Source organism: Anser brachyrhynchus (genome assembly GCF_964034855.1).
Source record: "Anser brachyrhynchus genome assembly, chromosome: 6".
Taxonomy (NCBI): domain Eukaryota; kingdom Metazoa; phylum Chordata; class Aves; order Anseriformes; family Anatidae; genus Anser; species Anser brachyrhynchus.
In genome coordinates, this window is record NC_137700.1 from 42,450,488 (window position 1) to 42,466,739 (window position 16,252).

The following is a 16,252-nucleotide window of genomic DNA, read 5'->3' on the forward strand; positions in this document are numbered from 1 at the left end:
AAATTTCTGCCATTGGGTCCTCAGCCTGGAGCTCCTCAGTGCCCTCCCACAGCTCTGCGCGAGCATCTCTCCCTGGTGGCACCGAGTAGATCGTTTGCAGCATGTGTAATCTGCATCCTCTACACTTTATCCGACAATAAGAACAGTAGCTAGATATTCTTAACTAGTCCAATATTTATTAGGCTTCGTGTTCCTGTTAAGGTTTAATTCCTGTTCCGTGCTCAGAGCTCATGGCAGGGAGTGTTGGGGAGGTGTGGTTTTCTCCTGGGGAGGTAAATGTGAAGTAAAGTTAGCCAGTCAGATCGACTCTGGGAGGAAGAAGACATATTGTCGGCTTGGCTAAGATGTAGCTTCATGTCTTGAGGCTATGTAAGTATGTACTCGTGGTGACATTTTGATAGAGTGACGTGAAGAACGTTTTGTACGCTGCGGAAGATACAGAAGTCTAAATAAGTTAATGCAAGTGATGTGCCTTTTAGCCTCCTTCTCTGCTACCCATGAGATGTATTTGAAGAAAATCTTGAAATCTAATGTGTGTGTGTGAGTACAGGTGTTTTTTGAAAAAAGCAGCAAGTTCCAGCTTGATTACTGCCCGAACAACTCTTCATTAATTCGGGTTTATACGTATCACATACTTCCCCTCTTGAAGAATAAATTATAACACGTTTCAGTAGGATCAGATCTTGAAAAATACTTGTCTTGCCTTTCAGCTATACAAGGATTTATTGATATGGCTTTTAAAACAATTATCGTCTGCTAAGTCAGCGGCCGTTCATTAGCTCTGAAATGCATTGTTTCTCTTTACAGGTCAGCATAAAATCAAGTTCATCCCGGAAATGGTGGGACCCATCTTAGAAATGACGCTTATCCCTGAAACAGAACTTCGAAAAGCCACAATCCCCATCTTCTTCGATATGATGCAGTGCGAATTCCATTCTACCAGGAGCTTCCAGATGGTAAGCAGTAAGCAACAAATATTTGAAGTTTGTAAGAAAGATCTAACTGTTCTTTGACAGAAACATAAGGATTTTTGTTACTTCCTTTTTTTTTCAAAAGGATAATATGATTATGGATTGTTTGTTTTCTATAACTCTGAGTGGCTATAGAATTTTCATCTGAAGGTTTTAAATTCTTATTGAAGGAAAAATTTGCATGAAGTAAACGAAACCTTTCTTTATGACACATCAGGAGAGCAAAGACAGATGTCTTAAATTTTCACTGTGACTCAGGAAAGGAGTCTGCTTCTGAGTTGAATTGGGCATAAACGGAACCTGATAATGTGGCAAAAGAAACTATAACCTGTACAAATTTATCATCTGTACTATCTTACAATTTGGATACTCTCTATCATTTTTTGGATTTTTAAGAGGGAAAAAGGCTATCCAATCAGTGGCAGTCTATCTTCATGCTATATCGGCACTGCAAAATCAAAAGTACTATTGGAGCATTTTTATTCTATTTTATTTCAACATGCTGAAGGAAGTCCTTGAATAAGCACACACAATCTTACCCTGATAGCATCCGCTTTTGAGAGACAAGAAGAGTGGAGGAGAGTTTCTTGACATCGTTCATTTTACCTTCTTTCCCTTGAAACTTTACCTTATGGATTGAGTATAAGATTAGCTAGGCCAGGTAGTTTCATAATATAAGCCAGAGTAGCTCCTTTACACAGTGAAATTTCTGTCAGTTCAGGATATGACTTTGTGAAATGTGCAGTAAAGTTTGACATATGTTGTTTATTTTTTTCTTCATGTTTGCCTTTGCTTTCTTGGATGATATATATTTTTAGTGAATTATTATCCGTAACGAACCCTTAATAAATCTGTAGCCAGAATAAAGGAATATCTGCATGGAGAGACTTAAAGATGGGGAAATGACATCAGCTTTATTACTTTGATTTGTTTTTTGCTGGATGCTGTATGGAAAGGTTGTGAACTGTATTTTGGATCCATCCAATTACTGTATAATCATCCTTTCTTATGTTTGACTCTGATGATACTGTAAAGATTGAAATGCTCACTGGGATGCCATTTAAACAGTTTCATGTCAGATGCTCTCTCTGTTGCTTGTCATTTTTTATTTGTACAATTATATGGATCATCAAAAATCCGAGGGTAACTTTATAGCTAAATTTATGGCCCTGTATTTTCTTGACAGAAGAAAACCAGCTTTGTGTGGAATAGTTGGCTGGTTTTAATAAATGAACATCTTAAATATTTCACACAATTCTTTTTGCCTTTTGAGAAGAAAAATGCTTCATGCTAAAGTCAGAGATGTCTTGGATTGTAGGTAGTCGGCATGTATTTCTTATGTCAGTATAGCTTCTTTCTTTATGGGCGTAACATTGAGATGACAGGTACAGAGGTAATAAACCTTATTTCAGTGCATTTGGAGTGAACGGTTATGTCTAATGGAATAATCAATCTATCCGTTTATAATTTTGCAGATAATGTAGTTGTATGCATGCTGGGGCGCTCAGATTGGTGTTCTGGGAGTGAAGATCACAGCCAATTTCCTTGGCCGTCTTTCAACTCTCACGGCCTTGTATACATCCAATTTCTGCAGACAGTCAACCCTGGTGTGCTCTCGTTGGTTCCCCACTTGCTTCTTCGCACCAGGATGCGGGGGCTGACCTTATCTGCGAGGCAGAGAAGCGTTTGGCACCTCAGTCTTTTTGGTGCCAGTTGTAACTTGTCAGCCCCATTCAGCAGCAGCCCCGCATCTTCTGATGTGCATGAGACATCTGCATGCTGGCAGCAGAGATGTGTGTGACACCTCGTGTAGACCCCGTATGAGCTGTCCCCCTTCTAAAAGAGTCCCTGTAGCATCCAGTTGGTGATACAGAGCCTGTGAAGGTTTGCAGCCAAGCAGAAGAGCTAAAGGTTTGGTGCCATGAGCATCACAGACTGGTGTAAATCGAAGCTGTCTGGTGCCATATGGAGGCTGAGGTAGAACTGGAACTGGTCCGAAGAACCAAACAAATGCAATTCCCGGGTGCTTCCCAAACTTTGACTGTGTCATCTGTCTTGCAAACCATAACTTGTTTATTAACTTGCAGTGGTTTATGCCTTCTAAATGATAGAAATAGATATAAAATAGTTTATTTAAATAGTACCGGTACCTAGGCAAGCTTTCGTACTTAATCTGTCAATGTAATGCACCGCATTATGTTGTATGTATGCAACTATGCAACTACTAATTATTATTGTCCAGCCTTGCTTTCAAAGAGAAGTTCAAAACTGAATGCTTGGCTGCTGTTAAACTAATCTGCCAGAAATCCAATTATCTAACCTTATTAGTCACATCAATAAGGGTTTAAATTGGCTCCACTTCTCCAGCAGATGTGCAAACCTCATCATGTGTGGGGGAGGAAATGAAATTTTTTTGCAGAACTTTTATGCTGTGATGCCTTGTGTTATAAACAGACAGCTTTCCCCATGGCTGTGTTTATTCCACTATGAGTTGGTTTGCCTGGTAAAACCACTAAAGGACAGAATGGGGATTTTGTTCTTCCAGTATATATAGCCCTAGGAAGAAGCAGAAGATGAATTACCCTAAATTAAAGGCCGACTGAATTAAAAGCTGGAGTTGCCCATTTTTGTCCTCTTCCTTTTAACGTGCTTTGAAGCCTTATATGGGCTTCAAAGTAGCCCGTACCTCAAAGCAGGAATCTGATACTAAAGTCTGTGTGGGACTGAAGCTTCCCTATAGAAGAAAATGCCTTCTCTGCTCGCTTTTTCCCCTTTGCCTGTTTTACTGGCAAGCCCTCCAGATCAAAGGGAATATGTCAGAGCCACAGAAGCGATGAAAGAGAATTGGTTTGATTGTTCAAGGCCTGGTCAGGTGAGAGTGATGGTCCCATGGTGACAGCAGGAGAGAAAGTTCATCGTGAAACAGTCATTCAGCTGAAATGTGGAATTTGGAGCACTAAAAGCCCCAACCTCCTGCTTTTGTGCCCTGTTCCTTCCATCTCTCACTTCCTCTAGCTCCATTTCATAAGAACGTGCCAGTTTGTTTGCCTACCCAAAACTTTAACTTACCTTTTCTGGCCCTGTCATTGCTGATTTAATTGTTTTCTGCTTGTTTTGAGATGAACCAGTTCATAGGGAGGTGCGAGTACAGGAACTGGTACCAAATAGGCCATGGAGAACGTGGGAGGAGGCAGAGGGAGACACCTGTCTTTGGCAGTAGGGAGATGTGCAACGGGTTTTCCCCGCCTCGTAGCACTGCATCGTAATGCAATTTCATTTAATTGTTCTGGTACAAATTAATAGTATAAGTAGCTTATTTTAAGAACCAAAAATAACTATTAACGAATAAGGTAGGGGGTTAAGCGAGAAGCATTACCCTACTATTTCTTCCCCAATGTTATGACATCTCATCAAGTGATAAGGAAGCAGCCTTATTACTTCAACAGCCCTTATCCTTCAAAGTAAAATGAGCTGTACCTCCTGCTCCGCAGTAGTGAGCCTGCAGGAATTAGAAGTCCCATATGTCTAGTTTTCAGGCTAAACAGCATTATTAAGGGGGATTGTCAAAGTTGTCTGGTGGTGTTAGCATCAGTGGTAGAAGCATGCAAGCTCCAGCATGTGTTCTTACAATGTAAGAGTAAGGAGCTGTGTAAAAGTCATGGTCTGAGGAAAGAGCCCCAGAACAACACATCTGTCCCGTTTTGTACACTTTGGAACAACGCTTAGCGTAATGGAGCTGTAGCCAAAAAGATAGAAAAATGATAGAGAAATGCATAATGAATGAATGTGTAGTGCAACATCATATAGAAATGCATAATCAATGAAAGCATAATGCATATGATTGCTAAAATAAAACTACGGGTGCGCCTAAAGTACCTGTAGCTAATGTGCTGTTGTGAAGAGAATTAAACGAGGAGAGATGGGAAAAAATGGGGGAAACCCTTTTAATTCACTTCCAGCATTTAACAGTAAATCCTAGTATCATTGAGGCAGTCATACCAGCATTTTTATTTGCTCTGTAATTTCTTGTTGTTTATCAATGAATTTCAAATTGGCATAATTCTTCTTAATTACAAGTAGCTAGTCTACCTGGGTATCTATCAACTTTTACAACCTATAAATTCCTGGTAGGTCTTTTCACCAATTCTAAGCCCTGTGTTGGCCTCCCTCTTTCTACACTATGGGTTTGAGGACAGAACACAAATTAGTGACTTCTGGTAGGTTCTGTGATGCTGCACGTTGTCCTTTGTAACCCCACTGAACATGTAAATTCAAATAAATCATCACCCCAAAGGATTAATTTCAATGGGCAATATTTTTAGCTATCTGAGGTTAAAATGTGTTTTTGTTTTTAATTTCCTTTTTGGTCTTTTAGAGAATACTGGTATTTCTTCCTCACTTAAGAGCAAGTAAAAAAGCTAATGCAGCATGTCCAGAAACATCTGAAATGGCTTAATATTAAAAAGGCCACAGGACCTGCTTGCCAACCAGAGTTCTGTGGAAAAATAGGAGACAGAACAGATTAGACTGTTGGGAATTACCAAAGACTTTTGTAGTGGCCTTTGAATGAAGTTTTACAGTATCTGTGTGCTATTTCTGCTTTAGAGCTAATTTCTAGTGGTGTTTTTCTATCACTTGAATCTTGTATGGCAAATTCATTATTATCCTCTAAGGAAACAAATTTATAGCTGCTTGGAGGATTGAAAGTCCTCCTCATCTACAGCTAGATTAAATTGTCACTCAGTGCTACAAATGTAGCCTCACCACGCTTTAGGTAAACCTAAAACCAAAAGTGATTAGTTGAGCTGACACTTGAAGACTCTAGATAGCTTACATTGATTTGTAACCACCGTTTTCTCCAGATGAGAGATTGTAACAGACAAATGAAGCAGTGGATATACTCCATGCTAAAGTTCAAGCACACATCCTAAAGAGAAGCTGAGATCTTGATCAGCTGCAAGCAAAAGTTGATAATAATTTCCTATAATCTTCATAATGTCACCCCTGGAGCTTTTACTGTCAACAGAAAGATATGAACCTAGCTCATAGTTAGTGCCAGATATATCCCCTAAGCCTCCAGAAAGAACCTCAGCAAGCGTAACTGGCTGCAATATGAACATGGAAAATTTGGCGCTTCTTCACTTGAGAGTAAATTCCGTTATTATAACTGCAAGCATACTTGGTGTTAATTTATATGTTTAAAAATAGAGAAGGAAAGTTTGAGAAATTTTCCACAGATGCCAGCTGCAGTGTCCCAGAGCCATTAGCTTGGGCAACCCCACGACCCTTTTCTTCCCCTCCTGGAAGACAATAGTTGCGTGAACCACATCTTGTGTCAACGAAACATTCTTCAGTAGAGAGAAGAAGGAATTTTAACTGTGTTAAATAATGTTTAGTCATCAGGGTTGTGAGATACCACCTCCGTGATACATATGAAGAATAATCACAGAGCAAACAGTCCTTTCCCTTAAAACCCCAGAAATGCCACAGCTCTAGCTCTGTTCAACCCAAGAGAGCCGTTATGGAAATAGCCCAACAAAGTCTAGATTTACAGAAATTTAACTAAAATTGTTATCGGGAAATACTCATGGTCCTGTATGGCAAATGTAATTGCTCTTCTTCATATGAGTAATTTCTTACTAAAAAATACATCGCCTACAGGGTTCTTGCTGGCAGCAAGTGTCATTTTTCACATTGGTATAGAAAGTCAATTTCTTTCTGGTCTCATTAGAGAACATGAATTCGGTGACTCCTCTGTTTCATCGTCATATTGCCTCAGTGTTTTACTTGACACGTCCTTTTACTACGGGAACATGTTTCAGCTTGGGTTTGCCTCTTAGAGGGGGTGGATTGCATTATTCTTCCTTTTCTCATTTTCCTGTCATTTTTTGAATAATGGATTTGTGGTATTAAAAACCTTATTTCACTTCACTTTTCATTCATTTCTTCACAAAGAAATTAGCACAGCACTGGAAGAAGTTACCCAAAGAGGCTGTGTAGCCATCCATCCGGGGAGATTTTCAGTACTCGGCTAAGAAGGTCACAGTTGGCCTGATCTCGTGTTGGCAATGCTCTTGCATCACCTGGAAGTTTGGACTAAATGACCTTCAAGGTCTCCTTTCAGACAGCATTTCTGTGATTTTTTGGATCATTTGGAGTACAGAAATGCATCTTAGAAATGGTTTAATTTGCTGTTTTGGGTTTTCAGAACAGTCAAACATCATAATACGAATTGTTTTAAGATAGAATATCTGTCATTTGGGTACTTAGTTGATTTTATCACTATATGCACAACACAGTCTCTAGTTAGGGTTCCCTGATAGCTCGCAGTTGCGTCGTGCATGTTGGTAGACCAAATGCTGAACCTTCACAGAGCAGTAGGTGAGCAGGGCTTACTCATCGTGATAGCTCATCGACGCTCAACTCGGAACAGAGAGGTTTTTTTCTCTGTTCTTAAGACAGTTTTGGCAGGCTTCCAGATGGTATGTAAAAATAAATTTCCCAACTCAGATGCAGAGGACAAAAAAATCTGGGGTGGCCTGTGAAGGCAGGAGAAGATGTGAACATTACTGCAGCGAATGCTGAGAGGATTGTGGAGTCTTGGAATGGGGGATAAAAAGTGTCCTGGAGCTGATTGTGGGTTTTTACGTTATAGTAACAGCAGCTGAACTACTGCAGAGCCTCTTAAGGTACTCCGAGCTTGAGTTGTCCTCATAAAGAGTCATGTTTTGGAGTTCTTTGCCACAATTTAAACAAAAAAATCCTTTATACCAGTGTATGTAGTTCTGCCTAAAAATGATTTCTCTTAGCAAAGCAGGAACATCTCTACAGCTCGTGGCTGCGTTTCGTAGGCGGGTTGACCTTGGCCGGAGTGTGTACATCCCCAGCTTCAGCAGGACCAGCCAGGAAAGCAGGCAGAAACGTCCGGCTGTGGGGGTGGCTGCGATGTTCCTCATCGCACCTATTGCCGGAGGCTTTTTCTTGTTCTGCTCACGTTTACCTTGCCACGTGCATGAAGCAGTGGCTTTGGACAAAGAGACTGTGGCAGAACTAAGGGCAAATGTCTGTTTGATATTTGATAGAGACATTGTGATAACCTCTGCTGGCAGAAGGAGGACTGCGTGGGCAGAGCTCAAAATGCAGCATATCTTGGCAGAAAGACCAGTGGTGGACGTAGCTACGCCTCCTCAAAGTGATATAAATTAAGGTGGTAAAAAATACTCCCTTATCGTCAGAGTTTCATCATGACACAAGTCTGTTGGCAGGGGATATGTGATCTCACACTCCTTGCTGAAATAAATATGCCAGCAGAACTTTACAGCATGGACTAAAAAAAAAAAAAAAAATGCAGCTTCTCTTTATAGCTAAACCAGTCTGAGCCGTGTTGCTGGACGGAGATAACAGCTTGTCCTCCCCAGCTCCCCGGTGGGGCTGACCCCGTGGAAAAATCCCTGTCCCCTGCTGTCCCCGCCTGCCCCTGGGGTGGTGCTGTGGCCCTGGCACTTGGCACCCTGCCTGGCGTGTCGTGGGTGAGGCCGGGGCTCCCTCTGCACTGGCATCTGGGATGGCTCAGGGTGCTGCTCCCTTTGCCCAGGTGCCTGGTGCGAGGCCTTTGCAGAGGCTGCTGGGCTGGCAGGGTCTTCTTGATTTTATCCTTCAGCACAGATACGAGCTAAATCCCTGGCATGTGGCCTCTGTTGTACAAGTCCTTGAAGCAGTGCTTCTTGCCTCCTTGCTGTGTTCCTGGTAAAAGGAAAGTCCAAGTTTGCCTACAGACTTCAGCAAAAAAAACGCATCCTCCAGTCAGAGAGCCCCGGTCTGCTCGGGCAGCGTGAGGTGGCTCTAACAGAGGAGCTGTTGTCACTGTAAAGTAAATACTTTAGGCTGTGGAAATAGTTTATAAAGAATAAGAAATGCTGTTATGTTACGGGAACAACTTAGAGCTATGGCACGGGGAAGGAAAGCTCATGGCTTGGGCGGAGGTGCAGGAGCAGGCCCTGGGCTTTGCTGCCGGGGCCAGAGTGGTGGAAGCGCACCCTCGGGCTGAAGGCATGTCGTGCTGACAGGCCGTTTTTTCATTTGTACGTTATATACTGTTAATATTAACTGCAGATGCAGAGAACATCTCTTGACATTTACAAAATGTTAGCACGCTTTGTTCTTGTGCGGGTGGCCCTTTGCTTCTCCTCTGAGTTGTTAGGTGTTGTTGTGACAGGGACAGGGAGAAAACTCAGAGCCAACAGTTCTGTCGGTAGTGGGATCCCGTTCCCCTGCAGCAGGATCTCCCTTCTCACCCTGGTTCTTATGTGGGGTCTCTTGACAATAATGGATCCCTGATGGTGCGGATGTCTGTGCTTATTTAATGCGGACTTAGGAGTTAGATGGCTAGATCAACTCCTTATCTAGCAGTGGACGCAGAATGGTTCTTCCTCTGCTAATGGAGTTCATTCCTAACCTGGGCCTTAGTCAACGCAGCAGCAGTAAAAGCCTCTGTAGTCATTAAAAGTACAATGAGCTACCCAGTTTGCATTTAAAATGTGTTCTAATGCCCACTTAAGTTTGCATTACTTCCCAAATAAAAATATTTACTCTTAAGCTGCTTGAAACAACTCCCTCCTGCTCTGCCCTATTAACAGGTTGACTGCTTTGTGCCACAACCCGATACCTGAGTCAATACCTGTACTAAGCAGGGGTGGTAGCGATGCTAGGGAGTTCGTCTGGCTGAGCGATCCAGCTGGCTGAGCAGCCGTAGGTGTTCCCTCGCGTCTCCAACGGAGCATTCAACGTGTTTGCATTTTGCTTCTGTCGCTGTTGTCACTATTGCCATTATTGCAGGGGACATTCTGTGTCTGTCTTTTTATTTCCCTTGCCCTAATTCTCGTCATTAATCTCCTTATTTAGTCTTGCCTAATGCAAATATTTAAGCTTCATTTAACAACATGACCAATGATTTCTTCAACAAAAAACCCTTGTAGGGCAGCAGATCAGAGTGGATAGTCTAATACCAGAGATTGCAAACTCTTAAAAGTAAATCAAGCTTTAAAATAGTAGCTAAACATCTCACCAAGATACCCAACCAATCTGTGAACCATTGAGACTACAGTAATAAAGTGAAATATTTGCCGTCTGATTATTTACGCTTGCTTTGTTTAATTGTAGTTTGAAAATGAGATCATCACGAAACTGGATCATGAAGTGGAAGGAGGCAGAGGAGACGAACAGTACAAAGTGTTATTTGACAAAATGTAAGTGTTGATCAGTGGTGAGATTTATATCACGGGGAAGTCAGGAGAGAGAGCAATTAGACTACAATGAACTTTGTAGCCCAGAAATAATTAAAATCTGTTAATGATGCACAATATTTAAAATTGCACCTGAGTCAAGGTTTTTTGTGTGTGTGATTAACAAGGCATGTGTAATTGGCTTTTCAGTCTCTTAGAGCACTGCAGAAAACACAAATACCTTGCTAAGAGTGGAGAAACTTTTGTGAAACTTGTTGTCCGCTTAATGGAGAGGTTGTTGGACTACAGGACCATAATGCACGACGAGAACAAAGAGAACCGCATGAGCTGTACTGTCAATGTGCTGGTAAGTCATTGCACGAGTCACCTGCCTGAACTGATCACTGCATTTTTAATTTTACACCTTTAACAAAATATTTCATTTAAGTCAGAATACGTGTTAAGATTTTCATTCCATCTTAAAATATTTTTTTCTCTTAATGAAAGTGAATTTATGGAAACATGGGTTATTATTTCCTAATTGATTTTAAGAAAGAATTTAAGAAGGAATGTTTCAGGACCTGATCTGTGAGGGCTATTGGTTGACATTTACAATTTACATATGAACAACTTTATACAGAAAAACACTATACACACAGAATATTGGAGTAATATGCAATTTGCTACTGAATTTGCAAACCCCTTTGTATTCTACTTCTGTATTCAGAATTTTTCAACAAAGTTGTGAGTTATTGTTTCATTGAAAGCAGAAGAAACTTTTTTTTTTTCCCCTCACTGATATGAAATTTTCATTCTCTTTGTTCCAGAAATTCTAGAATATCTACTCTGTACTACAAACCTTTGTCCATTTAGGCTAGAGCTGGAAGCAGCAGACACATCATGCTTTTTGCTGGAAGCATTAGAGTATGAGATTTTATTAGCACAAAATCAGTGCATATGGAAAAATGGTCTTAAAATAAAGTTTAGAGACCTCTGACAGTGCTAGTTAGATTTGTTGCTTTTTTTTTTTTTTGTTAGGACTCAGTATTAAACTGTTAGCAGTTAAGCATTCATAGCTTTCATCCCCATAACATTATCAAAAATTACTTCATTTCAGAGTGTGGGGTACAGACTGTGCTTATCGCCTGACGTGATATGGCTGATAGGTTTCATTCAGGCTGGTTTGGAAAGATCTGAGTAAATAGTTTGTAGCTTTAACACTTGCGAGAACTGCAAATGTCCTCAGCTTGCTCACTGCAGCCTTTATGCCTCGCTATCATGTAAGCTATAAATGAAATGATGCCCGTCAAAATGGGAGAGAATATAGAGACATCAAATCAGAAATTGGGTTTTTATTTTTAGTTTGTTTTTCCTCTCTGTGCACATCAAAAAGCATCAGAATGTTTAGCAAATGGGAGAAGAGGAGGAACGCAGAGAGTTGTCACCGGCTGTTGATCTAGCAGGTGCCCTTGGTTGCCTGCAGAAAAGTCACGGTGTCCTCCTGAGCAGAGCGGGAGTTAGAAAAACCTGCCAGTTCGCACCAGGCAAGATAGGAAATAAAAAAATCACATGCACCACACGCTCCAATACATGACAACAATGTATATGAACCCAGCCAAATTTTCTAAGGAAGGTGAATTTATTTCTCTTTCCATTCATTATAAAACTCTTGAGACCCTTCCCGGTAATTTTTGCCATGCCAGCCCCAGGGGAACAGGTAGCCCCTTTGGGGGGTTGTTTTCCCTGAGTGTCTCTAACAGCGTCTCCTGATGGTGATTTTGTCATCCGAATTTTTCAGGTATTTGTAGGTGATAAATTTTGCGGGTGATGTACTGTCGTCAAGTTAAATCACTGTGAGTTATCCACACACCACCCTGCCACTGGAGTCTGTGGGAAATGTATGAAAGCATCAAAGGGCAGGACTTTGCTTCGCTTTCAGTAGCCGTGATTTAAAATCTCAGGTTGATTTTAAAGTCCCATTTGCCCTCCAGGGCCAATACAGTCTTTCCATCATTCTCCATGCACCTGAAGTGAAATTTATGCCTTCACAGAAGTCTGACCCAGAGCCAATACTCAGCATAATTCCCACTTGAGGGCTCAAAGAGTTCTTAATTGGGGCTTTAACAATGTACAGGCTTTCACAGGATTAAGTTTGCCTGTGTTGAATATAGTTTAAGTCAGAGGTTTTGATATACATTTAAGCCAGTGCTGATGATTAAAAAAATATTTAAAAAAAAAAAAAGCCCTACCTACTCCCTCAGCTGCTTGTTCCTACCTCTGACAATCCTGGCAAAACACGAGTGCAGCCAAGGTAGCAGAGGAGATCAGAGGAGGGATCCTGCCTAAAGCCCCCACCTTTCCCCTCTGGTTATTTTACCCCCCATCAGTTCCCCGCCTGCCCACCGCCTAGCCGCACGTGGGTGGGCCAGTGTGGGGCAAGAGGAGTGCACCCGAAGGTGGGGCCGGAGCAGGGACTGCTCTCCGGGGAGAGGGAGCCTTGGGAAACGTAGGGGGGTCAACGCCAGCCTCCTGGCGAGCCCCCTCCGCATTCTGTGGGCTTCGTGCCCCTTCTCAAGCTGCGCTGGAAGGGCAGAGCAGCCGGCAGCGGTGTCAGGATAACGGGACAAAATGGCTTTCCGTTACTGATCGCCCAAATCAGAAGTCTATTCTACGTAAAAAACAAACAAGCAAACAAAGGAGAAATAAGCACAAATAATAAAAACAGACTAGAATTTTCTGGGGAGCGTAGTTTCACTTGGTTCAGTTTGTCTTGTGGGTTAAACTCAGAACTAGTGAGCAGTTATGTCAGCTGAAAGGATATGTCCCCTAAATAACTAGTCGTTTGCAGCTCAGTGATGTATATTCTATCACGGATGTATATTCTATCACGTATTTTAGGTTCTCTTTGAAGGGGAAGGTTTGGTATTGGCCTTATGCATCTATTGGTATTGGGCTTATGCATCTTTTCCTGGCTGCTCAGGTTTAATTCAGCACTGAAATACGTTGGAGTTCAATGAAGGATAAATTTCCTTGTATTTTGTTTCCTTATTTTTTTTTAACTTTTGAAGGCAAACTTTAAATAAGATTCAGAAAAGCCTTTAATATCTTGCCCAATTTATCATAACCTGTATTTACAATATTTGCAGTGTTAACTAGTTTATCTCAAGACCGGGAGCATTCAGACATTTCTGAAGGGAGCAATGAGAATGCGTGGCATATGAAACCAGATAAATAACACTAATCTGCCTTTTTATTTCCAAGGAAACTATTAGAATTCAAGGGCAGGTGATGTATTGCTCAGCTAAGGTTTGGAATTTTAAATCCGTAGAACAACTGTTTCTTAAAAATTAGGTTTTTGTATATTACGAAATTTCAACTGAAAATGGTTAATGATGTGTGACGTGCAAATGCCAGAAGCCAGTTTCTACCGGTACTACTCTTGCAAATTCTTAACCTTTCCAATAAGACATAAGTCCTAATGTGCTACATCATGAAACATCGCAGCATTAGATTTCGTAAGTTAAATAACTTGTGTGCTATCACTAGAGGCAAATTTCATTTTGCGGTTTTGAGGTTGATGCTATCCGATTATGAATTTTTAATTCCTAACATGGTCTGTATGTGGTTCTGACTGTGAAATCAAAGACTTTGTAAGGACATTATTTTGTTTTTCAGAATTTCTACAAGGAGATTGAGAGAGAAGAAATGTACATAAGGTTTGTAAACATGACCACTGATAAATTCTGCTTGATTGACTGTAGCATAATTGGAGAAAATTATTTAGCAGTCAGTTAGGGGCTGAAAGGGAAGAAGTAATGAAAAAGCACAGCTTTACTGAACTTTAAGCTCAAAAGCTCATCTTCACTGAGAACAGTGAGTATTAGAAATCGGCCTCCTGAGAATTTTTTGTATCCCTCCTCCAACCCCTTCAGTTTTATTACAGTGAACAGGGAAATACAAATGCATGTTGTCACACGAGGAAAATAAGTAAGTCAAAAGAAAACTGACCAAAGAAATAATTTTACTTCCTGGTGAGGTAGAAAATATGTGACTTGGGGTAAAATGGGCTATTAAATAATACGATGACTAGTACTTATTTTAAATTTGAAGCTTTTGGGAACCCTTCAAAATCTATTTTCACACAAAGTGAAAATGGTAATATGTTGTTGTGCTTTTTGTAAACCTCAGGGTTCCTAGACCTCTATTTCTGCTTTCGCTTAAAATTGGCTAGACCGTTGGGCTAAAATGATGAAGTTTCTCTTTCACTGCGATTTGAGCTATCTAAATGTTATTCGTGAGTTTGTTATCTTTTTGGAACAATTTTCTCTAGTAAACTCACTTCCTGTTGTTTAAATGGTTTTAATTATCGCTTTAATGATTTGAAAAATAAATAAAATCTAGCAAAAAGGCAGGGTTAGTAACTGTGGACATGCACATAAAGTTGTGAGTCGTGGGTCTGCCCTGTTCAGTGTCTGTACAAAGACAAGCTGTCTCTCACTGGCTATCTCCCTCCCAAGTTCTCTCCTATTTCTGTTAATAAACTCTTGTAAGAGATTTATTTAATTATTTTTAAATTGCCATGAAAAGCAAGCCAGCAAACAGATGAAGATAATCCCCTTTCAGGGGTGTGCTGATATTTAAGGCAAGGAAGAAGACCCGTCTCTGTAGCTGAACGCTTAGAGCAAGACCTCATGCACAGAATCTGTATTGGATTCATTGCTCTTCTCAGGCCATTGGGAGAAAAACACAGTGGAAATGCAAGTGGTCATGAAAGTTTCCTGACCACAGACATACGAACTGTAAGAAGTAACCCCAGAGATATTTAGCTGTTTGAAGATAGAGTTGAACTGTTGTAGTCTCCAAAGCCAATTATTTTACATTAGTTTGTAACATTTAATAACAACCCTGTTTTAAGAACCAATGCTTTTCTTACTTGCAGGTATCTGTACAAGCTGTGTGACCTGCACAAAGAATGTGATAACTATACAGAAGCTGCCTACACATTGCTTCTTCATGCAAAGCTTCTTAAGGTAAACACCAAAATACATTGCAAGTTGTGAAGATGACGTTAGCAGTATCAGTAGTAGTCTTGTTTTTGCCAGTCTTGGAACCCGTACTTAAAACTGGTGAATGTCTGTGCACTGCTTCTTATTTCAGTTTCATCTTTTGCGCGTGTAATTAATGCATTACCATGCAGGAAACCAACCTGCTGCCATTGGTGCATATCAGAGCGTGGTTTACTGACCTTGATCTGAAATGCGTGGAAGTACAATCAAGTAAAGACCACAAGTCATAAACTGCAAAGCTGAAATATAAATTTATTTTAAATATCCAAATTATGTAGCGTGTGGAGGCATCTATTTCATATGCCAGTGGTGAGTGTTTCGTAAGCCTTAGGTATTATTACTGAAGCCATGCTAATGGGAACCCTTTTGTAAAGGAAATGTATCTCATTTTATGCAGTGAGTTGCTCTTAGCAATCTTTGATTTAATCTGAGCGATCCCAAGAGAATCTGTAGTGTAAAATGTATATTTTGAAAAGTTGAAAAGTGGAGGGTGCTAAGTGAAGTACTTCTAAATGATGTGCAGATGATTATTTCTACATCAAAACTAAGAAAACTGCATCCAAACTGTATTAAGACTAAGTATGGTGCAGAGCATACTTTTACAAGTTAAATGAAGACACTGAAATATGTTTACTGCATTTTAAAACAAATATAGGGTTATTACTCAAAGAAAACAACGGTAAAATTCATCTGGAGTGTAAAACCACTGTAGCAATAGCTTTATGCATTATTCAAAGCGAGGGCAATTGTTGGACACGGCCTGCTGGATGCAGTTACTTCTTTGGTAATGAAATTTTCTGTGCTGAGACACGTCTCAGAGAGCTTAAGATCTGAGGAGAAGACTTTGACACCTTCAGTCACGCAGACTGGTGCAGTCGCTTGCCTGTGGGTAGAAGCTGGAGCGAGTAACTGGCTGAGTCTGTGGCTATAAAGATCTCTCTTGTTCCTGCTAGGGACATAAAACATGACTGCCAAATTGTGTAATACTTGCTTA

The 16,252-nt window shown here is 40.7% G+C and overlaps 1 protein-coding gene across 3 annotated transcripts in view; it reads left to right on the forward strand.

Annotated features, from left to right (window-relative positions):
* The window catches only part of DOCK1 (dedicator of cytokinesis 1), a 281,310-nt gene that overhangs the window by 208,812 nt on the left and 56,246 nt on the right, over positions 1–16,252 (forward strand). For 2 of the 3 annotated variants that reach the window (XM_080596602.1, XM_080596603.1), the window contains exons 33-37: positions 808–956; positions 10,131–10,216; positions 10,403–10,559; positions 13,868–13,908; positions 15,132–15,222. In XM_080596602.1, coding sequence (XP_080452728.1) covers positions 808–956; positions 10,131–10,216; positions 10,403–10,559; positions 13,868–13,908; positions 15,132–15,222 — 524 coding nt within the window. Of the gene's footprint in view, positions 1–807; positions 957–2,446; positions 10,111–10,130; positions 10,217–10,402; positions 10,560–13,867; positions 13,909–15,131; positions 15,223–16,252 lie in introns of those variants that run through there. The other variant, XM_080596604.1, reaches the window with a different exon arrangement.